We start from the raw sequence: 10,580 nt of genomic DNA on the forward strand, positions 1-10,580 counted from the left end.
AGCCTTAGTTGTAAGACTCATGTTGAAAAGGGTTTTAGTACTCTTGATAACATCTAGCCAGCTGAATTAGGTGAGATTGAATAAAAAACAATGATTGGTAACAACAAACTTACCTGTTTATTAAGAGATAAACACAAACTGGACAAAATTATGAATAGCAATCTGAAATTGCACAGTGAACAGTAAAGCCGTAAACAGTTAAAGGTGCAAGTATTACTGTAAGTTTTAATAAAAATGCAAAACAGGGAAACACTGGCGCAAAATAGTGGAATGGATCGTTTCAATCGGCGAAACTGGAAAATATGGACCGGATAAAAAATAAAAAACTGGATCGGCAGTCTGGATCGGCATTTTACATGCTTTGCCGATACGCATTTTTTTGCCAATATCGGCGTCCCGATCCGATCCACGTATCGGATCGGGACAAGCCTAGGTAAGACTTTGCAATTTATTGTGATATTGATTTGAGGTCGTATCGCCCCACCCTACTTCACTGATAGTAAAAATATCTGCCTTTGATTGCTCAGCAGCATCAACATCAAAGCCTATTGTGGTTAGAATAAACAGACCAACCTTGGTTAGGAAAAAAATCTTGATAAAAAAGTTACCTGACTTATTTACCTAACTATGAGAAGAACTGATCCAGTAAATATAAGGAAATATACTGCCAAATTTTGTTCATAAGCCAACTTCTCATGGCATTTCCTCATATGCTTTGCTGTTAAGAGAAGGCAGTTGTTACAGATCAATGCAGTTCCACGGAAAACACATTTTCATGCCGAGTATAAAAATACACTGAATAAAAAAAAATACACAATTCCCCAACAGTCTGATATTACAGTAATACCAAACTAATATGTATTTCATAAGAACAAACTTTCTACTTCTATTTACTGGATCCAAAAAAAGGAAACTACATTTTAGGGGATTTCTCCTTTAAATAGTAAATTAGAAATGTATGAAGTTTACAGACAGAATATCTATCTTTTAAGCCCAGGTGATAATGTCATGGTTATGTAAGCATCTGATAGGATAATAGCCAAATGGCAGAACTGTAAATGTATTTTAAAGCAACACCTTAATCATAAAGCTGCCTTGTGTGATGATTAACAGAAAGAAAGCCAAAATGTCAGCAAGAGAAATGTGAAGCTCCACAGATTTATCTTCAATTATAATACAAATTCTAGAAGCGTGAAGGAACCTAGCTAATTTGTTCAAAGAGTTGCGTAACAATAAACAAGAGGGGAAATGTCCAACCACCATCGTGTTCCGGAATGAGACCACTTCTGTTTCTCAAATTTTTTTTATGCAGCATGTAAGTCGCAACCACAGAAACAAAGAAATAGGCCCTATGATGATGCTGGTAGGAGCTGGTGACAGAGTGTTATAGGTTTCAGTGAAAGAGTGCTGATAAGACCATTCAGAGACAAGGAACCCATTACTGTAAAAGCAACATATAAAACAAGCTTATTTAAGTTTGAAAATGAAGTCTGAGGCACATAGATTAGTCTCTAGAAGCCAATGACCAGTTTTACATTCGGCTGAATCGGGAAAAGCTGTCAAACCTGAGAGCACTATCCACACAGTGAAGTACGGTGGTGGCAGCATCATGAAGGGGTGTTTTCCTCTAGGAGGAGCTAGTGTACTTTACAAAATAGATGTAAACATAAAGAACAAACTGCAAATGAAAATACTGAATGATGATCTCAAGGCTAAAATATATTGAATCACAGTCATCACTGCACTTAATTTGCAATCGACTAGATGGGTACAATATTTGGTTCAGATATTCAAATTCTCCATATTCACATACTGACCACAACTGGCTAAAATGATAAAGCTAACAGTGGTGGAAAGATAAAGAAAGAAAAGCTTAAGTAGCTGGTTGATGATATTTGATACTATCAACTGCAATTTTATGCAATAGTTTTACAAGTTAATAATTACAATTTTAACCCTAATTGTCGAGTGGTAATGCTGAAAAGTGGCTAAAGAAACAACAATCAGTACGTCATCAGAAAACCCTGACCTAGGTTCCACAGAAAGTCTGCTAACAGAGCTTAAAATGCGTGTGGAAAAGGTGACTTACCAACCCGATCTCGTTACACCACTACTTTTATGGGAAATGGTACAAAATAGCAATTAACCATGGTAAGAAGTAGAAATGTAAGGTATTAATAAATGACTGCATCTTAAGTAGATTGATCCTACTTATTTACTATTGAGTAATTTATAAGCACCTATTTTCTTAAAAACCTCACTTGCTAAGTAATTTTTAAAACATACCAAGTTGAAAAAAAGTTAAGAATTATATTTTAAAGTCAAAGGGAAGCGGCTGTTCCAACCGTTGCATTTCTGAATTCTCCCAAGTGGTGCCCGACTTTACACGAGTGAATCAAGTGAATGAGATTGGTCGTTTATTAAGGGGGCGGGATTGTTGAAGCAGAAGCGATTTGGTTGTGGCAGGTTTGTCAGAAGCATCTTGCTAACCAGTTAGCAACTAAGTGCTAGTAGGTTCCCAATGGGAAATTACATTGGAACAAAGTAGCACTTAGCAACGACACTGTCAAGTAACGCTATTGACAGCAGAAACATGCAGGTTTACAGCCGTACACGTTTGAGCCCTTGTCTCGCAACGCTGCTAGTTCTGTTAGCTCTACGCCTGCCGAAGACACAGACGTCCATCACTGGGACGGAACTCAATGGTAAAGTAAATTATTCTTATTTCTTATTTCATCTGTTGCATATAGGGCTGCAACAACGAATCGATAAAATCGATAAAAATCGACTTTTAAAAGCGTTGGCAACGAATTTCATCATCGATTAGTTGTGACGCGCGATTATTGCGTCATCCGCCGCGCCGTCATCACTGCCTCTTGACTGAAAGAGGAAGAAAAAAAAATATGGCAGAGCGAGTCAGCGCCGCAGGAGCAGTGTTGCCAACTCAGCGACTTTTCAGACCCCTCCAGCGACTATTTTTCAAAAAAGCGACTAGCGACAAATCTGGCGACTTTTTTCGGTTTCACTGGCGGCTTTTGGAGACTCTTACGTGAAAGCATGTATCGTTCCTACTCTGCCGTGGGGCGCCTCCCCCCGCTCCCGCAGGAGTCCCTCTCAGCTGCATTCAGAGCCTCAGCGTCCAGACTGCAAATGAAGCGCGCATGCACCGGGATTGACGGCGCAGATTGATCACAATAATTAAAATAGCCTGCGCTTTGTAAAGCGAAAAAAGTGATAACATGCAACTTTTTTCAAAAGAAATTAACATGGCACGGAACCACCATGTTTGTTTGGTTTTAAAGTGGGGAAACGTAACGTTAGTTTCTCAGGTAGCTCATCTGATGCTTTCCTTACCGCGTTAGTAGGTTACAGACAGTGATAAGGTTGGCTACTTATTTTACTTTTAATTTCATTTGAATTAGCTTAAGCAGCGTTTACATTTACTTTATAAATAAATTAACTTGCAAATTATGAGGGCAAGGCTTTTAAAGTTTAAATCTTCTGGCAAAGATAAAGTAAAGAAGATCCTGCAATTTATGGAAGTAAAGCAGAATAAAATCCAGCAAGATCAGTAATATGTCAATTAATTATCTGCCACATTCCCATGTAAATATCTGTCTTTGGAGGATGTGTTTTTTTAGCACCCCTAGTTCTCTCATTTTTATTCCAAATACAATTTATAATTTGAATCACAGGGCTATTTTTATCTCTATGGTTCAGTATTTTCTCAAGTAGCAACTTTAACTGCTATACTTTCCTGTCTTAAAAGGCAGAACTCTTCTAGTCTAAAAAAAACTTATTTGTTGAAATGGGGGGGCCTATTGTTTGAACCCCTTAGAGGCTTTTAAAAACAAAAATGTCTTTTTTTGCGCTTTATGAAACAAAGTAGCCTATATTTTGTGGATGTACAGCTACATTTCTCATGTAAGTTTGCGTAGTTTTAACACAAAAATGTATTTTTCATATTGCACCAGTACAGTTAATGAGCAACCTGTACTGGTGTGCTTGTTTGTTCTGTCTAAAATGTTTATTTTGGAATAAAGAGGTTAATATAAAAAATATTTTTTGTCCGATTCATCGATTAATCGAAAAAATAATCGTCCGATTCATCGATTTTTAAAATAATCGTTAGTTGCAGCCCTAGTTGCATATATTAGCTGCGACATATGAATCATGATGCTATGACCGAAAAATTTTTATTGACAGATGACCGTTGATATATGATTGGGCGAATTTAGGTGTTTAGGCTGACGTATAACTAACTGGCCTGCATAAAATACAAAAAAAACCAACACAGATTTTAAGGCAGGACTTTTTATAAATAGAAATTTTCTAACTATTGGAACAATATCGTCTGATAAACAGTACATTTATATACATGTTTGAGCAGCAATGATTTGACATTTAAAAATGACTTCCCAATGACTTTAAAAAAGTATCATCCCAGCTGTGTTAAAAATATGTTTTTACACATTATTTGACTTATAACATATAAAAATAGGATCCCATTAGGCTTAATGAATAAAAAACAAGATAATAAAATTTTTTGAAAGGCTTCTAATTTTCAACATATAGAAATGTAAAACTATTACTAAGACAGGGTATGTCGCTCTGATATGCTGTCAGGCTATCTGCCGCTTTGTTTCAATAAACTGGACCATAATTGGGATGTATTTATATCTGATGTGGTCAAACAATCAGCATTAAAGAACATAAGAACTATGGTCCATGAAGTGCATGAACTCCCACATGCCTTCCCCATCTATTTTGCTCATTGCTAGAATGCCTTTTTCTATCATATTACAAATGTTTGGCGTAATGCCCTTCACTTTTCTATTATCAAATTCTCTCCTTTTGAGCGCCGCAAGAAAGCTGATGCTGCTTCTCTATACAAAATGCCGAAAAGGAAACTACATAGGTGATAACCTAATGAGATTATTGAGTGTTTATATTTTCAAAGAGCCATATAAAGTGCATTCTGCACCTCATTGCCATTAGACGGTGTAAATAATCAAAGACTGGACTCTTGATTGATTCATGTTTTTGCACAAGTGGGAGCAAAAATGACACGTCAGGTATTAACCAGACTTTAGAAGGATATCAAAAACACTTGACTCAAGTCACAGTTTAAAAAACAATTGCTCAAACTAATATGTTTGTAAAGTCTAACAACAAAATACTTAGCAATCCTAGCTGGCCTTAAACAGGAAATGTTTAGTGTGATGTGAGAATGACTGTTGTGTAATTTATACATAGTATGTAATTATAAGGTATAAACTGCTTCTTTATGGAGGGCAGCCTTGCAGCCATCAGCACCTAATGCTGACAAAGATGCTGTCAATGAACAGACATAATGCAGCTATAGATTCTACAGAACATTAATGGACACGGTTGAAAGCCCCACTGTTTCTTTGGATGGAGTACTTTGGCTTGGAAATTACTGAATGTATGAAAAAATGTGACTAAGCTGAAATTTAAAACAGAAAGAAAAGTAGTCATTTATACTGATATGAGACAGAAAAAATAAGGGAGAGGTTAAGCGTAATTTCAGCTCCTGCCCAAAGATAATGTAAAATCAGTTCTTTTTTACCCCAGTTCACAATCCTATTAATATTTTATAACTAACCTGTAGTTTAAAATCTCAAAGCTGCATGAGCTTTAGTAAATAATCAAGCTCACAGCACTACATATCCTCCTTTATTCCCAACAGTACACTTCAGGCTTTTTCCACATATTCTAACCAATCTGTAGTGTTGGTTACTTCAAGGTTTAGCCTTTATTTCATGTGACCAAAGAAAATCTTAGAAAACAAGTTCTTCCTATAATTAGTCAGAGGTTGTTGCTCTGCTAAATAAAGTTATGAATGAAAGAATAGTCAGATCAGTGGAATCTAACCATCTGTTAATTACCATTTTAACAAACACTTTAAATCCCAGGGTTCATTTTAGTAAGGCCTGGAGCCATAAGTGAAAGAGTAGTTTATCTGAATCATGTGTTGAACTTTATGTCCGTAAAAGAAAGGATACGTTTTACAAGATGAACTGATCAATAGAGACTTCAGATGGCAAACAATCATCTGTACTTTGAGGCTATCAATTCTATTACAAATTTCTTAATCTATTGATTATTTTTGATTAACCAAGTAATCTTAAAAGAGACCATTTTAAAATGAAAACCTCAAAATACAATAGCTTGGAATACAGGCAAGAAAACTTTGGCAGAAAACTAATGGCATAACATGTAAAAAAAAAAAAAAACGATATACCTATGTATACATGTAAAGATATGTTGTTTTTTTTTTTTATCTTAAATGGAAAATGTTTATATTCTTAACAACCCAAAAAAGACAAATTAAAATTTTTTTTCCTTAATGCTTTAAGTAGAATATTTTGTTAGCAAATGGCATATTTTAGAGTTCATGTACGATTAATCTACGTAATTTAACTGATTTGATTTTTGGCAGCAACTAACAATTATTTTGCTAATCGATTAATCTGTTGATAATGTTTTCAATAACTCCATTAATAATGTGATAGTATTTGTACAATTTTAGTATAATTACTGCTCTACGTGGATTTTCCTGTTAGCTATAGTCACGTTTTAGAGTCTCCATACTCCAGTTACCGTTTAATCGATTACTAATTTAGTTGACAATTATTTCAACGATGGATTAATCACAATTTATCTGATTAATTGTTTCAGCCCTATTTTCAGTGCATTCTAAGCTTTAATCTTTTTAGGACTCTTCATTTTACATTGGTTTTTGTTTTCTGATGGCATTTAAACGTTTTTTCCTCGGACCAACACAGCTTTTCAACTGATTTTCTGTGTTGTAAGTGTAGCCATCTAAGGGCCCTATTGTGCAAATCCTGCCTAAAAATAACTAACAAAGGGGAAATAAATGTTTATTTATAATGATCAAGTACTGGAATCAAAATAAGTTAAAAAAATTTAAACAATAAAAACAAAAACAAAAAAAAACTAAGAAAGTGTTATTATATATTACAGCTTTAATGATAACCACAAGGTCTGGCTAGTTAAAAAACAAGCCCAAATTAGGTGGATGAAAACAGGTTGATGAAAACAACAAGAATGTTGCGCCTATCACAGTTCAATGAGGAACTACTTTAAATTTTCCTGCAGGGAAAATAATTTAATACCACGATAGACAACAATGAACAGTTCCCATATCAGATGATATGAATTAACCCATACAAAACAACAAAAAAACAACTGATAAGACAAATTTGCGAGATTCTGAGATCAAGACAACGATTAGTGTGTCAAAAGAGGTTTTCCCTTTTTATTGAATGCAAAATTATTTCAGAAAGAAAGTGGCATTAACTTATTGATTGATTCATTCTTCTAACTGAAGAAAATTCAGAATTCATCATACAGTGTTTGCAATGCCCAGTCGTTTCATGATTATATCTCTTTTCTTCCTAATTATGCCTTTTCTTTGTTATTTTGGGTTACATCTTCTCACAAGCAACAATCTTAACTGAGACAAAAATAACTGGCAACTGCATCCTGTAAAAACGTGCAAATAAGTTAGCACATTAGCACAAGAAATGTAACTGATTTAGAAACCGAAATAAAGAGACCTAGAAACTTCTTGAAAGTTTTCAGGAAGTGACTTAAAGATGGTTTTTCAACACCCTTGATATGATTTAAATGACAATGGCCCCCACATCATATGATCACTGGAAACTATCTAGAAACTATCTAGAAATAAGTAAACATGTCTTAAATTAACACTAGAAAGCCCAGAGATAGGAGAATTTTGGTCAGCCCCTTAGTCCCCCAACGGTACTTCACAACTCATAAATCTCGTTTCAGACGTAAATGCACCCGAAAGATGAGCTGCAATGACTCTGATACTGTAGCACACTACAGATATATGCCTGAAAGTGTGCATGCGCAGAAAAAAATAGCTAACGGGTCAAGCATGTAGGACTGCCTTAAAGTCGTAGGGAAGTCATATTAAAATGTCGTTGGATAACCATTCCAACCCCTTCAGTTTCGGTTTTAGCTCAAGTCTCTCTCTTGACAAGTGTTTTACCTGAGAGCAGGGGGGAAAAAATCATGTTTGTAATTAAATATAACTAGATCTACATCATCAGTGTCGCCAACACCGGAATGATTTCAGACAGTGGAGCCACCAGTGCAGCGAGCAGACGATAACTGATCTGTACAAATAGCTGCATGAGCTGGAACGCTGTAGAAAGCAAGAATATTTATATAATAATGACCACCATCAGCACGATTTTCTAGGGGGCAAATATAACTCAAGTCACTACAGCGCGATGCTGTAGCAGAGGAGAGACAGCAACATGGGATGCAGTAAAGTTGGCAATATATTCACGGGTTCGGCTTTTCCGGATTAATAACTCGTCAGCGGATGATTTATTCTACAAAACAGGTACCTCTCCGCAATCACAGCAAGGTAGACAGTGAGCTACAACAGTAGTTTTCACAAAACGAGTCCTTTGCAAATGCACAGGGACCGTCTGCAAGTTGCTAAATATTTAGGGAGAAATATTCAAAAGTGTCACCAAGGAGAGGTGGATTATTATCAAAATCATTTCATGTGCAATGACTACACTATTGATCATTGTAGTGCCTCCAAACTTGTAGGATACATAGATAACCTCATCTGGATCATAATACAACTCTGACTTTGGAAAGATAGGGCAAACTATTTGTTTAGATATTTTTTTTCTTTGTTATTATAAGTATATAATAGCCAATAATTACACTATAGATCATTGTAGTGCAACCAAACTTGTAGGATACATAGATAACCTCATCTAGTTCAGAATACAGCTCTTACTTTGGGAAAATGTGCTAAACTCTATATTTTGAGATTTTTCCTTTGTTATTTTAAGCATATAATTATCAATAATGACACTATAGATCATTGTAGTACCACCAAACTTGTGTGATACATAGATAACCTCACCTGGATCCTACTACAACTCTTACTTTGGGAAGATAGGCCAAACTGTATTTTTGGAGATTTTTTTTTTTTGTTATTATAAGCATATAATAGCCAATAATTACCCTTTAGATCATTATAGTGTAAAGAAAGTGTAATGAAACTCATGTAAGTGTATTTAACCTAAATTTGAGTAGGTAAATTAAATAGTTTGCCAATGGAATGAGTATTTTTACTCTTAAAACAAGATAAATAGATAATATGCACTTGAAATAAGACAATGCAATTGTTTTTTCTTAATTTAAGCTTAAATTGTCTTGTTCCATTGGCACAATGTCTCTTTTACCTCCTCAATACAAGAACAAATGCACTTATTTTAAGAAAAAAAAAAATACTTATTTTTTCCAGTGATATCAATATTTAGTGGGTAAAAATTGCTTCATCAGGTATAAAAAAACACCAACAACTTCTACACCATTAATCTTGTAACTAAAGGAAGGGGAGTAGTATAAATAATTTACTTTATTTAACAATGATAATGAACTGAAAGAGCACAGACTGACTCTGAATAGGTGTTCCAGATAAAGACAGCAGCCCTTGTTATTGTTAGAGGAAAATCCCACAAGGATCACTTACATACGATGGACTCCTTGTTCTCTCCTAATTCTACTCTACATACATTGTTTCTCTTTTATCTAACAATGTAATATAATCTACAAACAGGCATGGGGAGTTTGAACATGGTGGAAAATATGGTTTTTAAACACGTGGATACTTCTAACACCTGTTGTTTGTTCTGCTTTTGGTTTCTTGTAAGAGTTTAGCCAGAGCACAGAGGGGAGCAGCATGTTAGAACAAGCAGGATGTGATTCAGGATGGCAGAAGAACTAACCTAAAACAATCAGCCTGCGGCGGTTATAGTCGCTGCTGGTGGACGTTAGAGGGGGGGAAATGTTCCGTCCACTCCCAGAAAACAAGCAACACCACGACAATGTTCACCAAGCCAAAAGACACCCAAAATATCAAACAATAAAACGAGCTGAATCTAAAATCATAGTGGGAAAAAAAAGTTTATTTCAGCTACTCGACACCAGTCAGGAGGAGGAAGGAGACAGATACATCAAAACCATGTTCTTCTCGCCTGTTGTTAATATAAAAACCAACCCTTACCTTTATACTGCAGTGAGTTGGCGGTTCGTATTTTCACAGTTCCGCTAATGGACTCCCCCGGTCCGTAAACCACCTTGTTGTTAGTAAATGTAATGTCAAATTCCTGCAGCTTGCCCATGGTTCCGCTCCGCTACTCCTCCGCTCTGAGTCTGAGCAGAGCGGCTCACCCTCTCACCTGCTGCTGCTAGGAGCTGAGCGCGAGCCCACCCTCCCGCCATGGCAACCAGTGACGTCACCGCGGCAGCTAAGAAACGCTCGTTTATGGATGCTAATTATTCACAGACTTTCCCTAAAACTAAACAATTATGAAACACAATATAATTCATGTATATCAGACTACTTTCAGAGTATATTTATAGAAATATCCTTAATTCATCATATATCTACACACATGAAACTGTTTTTAACACAAAAAGGTGATCTTTAGCCTGCTAACAGCTAAAATTCTATCATAGTTTCCTCTTGGCAAAGG

The 10,580-nt window shown here is 35.7% G+C and overlaps 1 protein-coding gene across 1 annotated transcript in view; it reads right to left on the reverse strand.

The window, feature by feature from the left end:
• arrdc1b (arrestin domain containing 1b) overlaps positions 1–10,306 on the reverse strand; it is a 51,544-nt gene extending 41,238 nt beyond the window's left edge. Inside the window, exon 1 of the mRNA XM_038268252.1 lies at positions 10,109–10,306. Within this exon, the coding sequence (XP_038124180.1) occupies positions 10,109–10,226 (118 nt within the window). The 5' untranslated portion in view covers positions 10,227–10,306. The remainder of the gene's footprint in view (positions 1–10,108) is intronic.
• Positions 10,307–10,580: the final 274 nt, after the last annotated feature.

The sequence above is a fragment of the Cyprinodon tularosa genome, unplaced genomic scaffold (genome assembly GCF_016077235.1).
Source record: "Cyprinodon tularosa strain WSP-4 unplaced genomic scaffold, ASM1607723v1 ctg7, whole genome shotgun sequence".
Taxonomy (NCBI): Eukaryota; Metazoa; Chordata; class Actinopteri; order Cyprinodontiformes; family Cyprinodontidae; genus Cyprinodon; species Cyprinodon tularosa.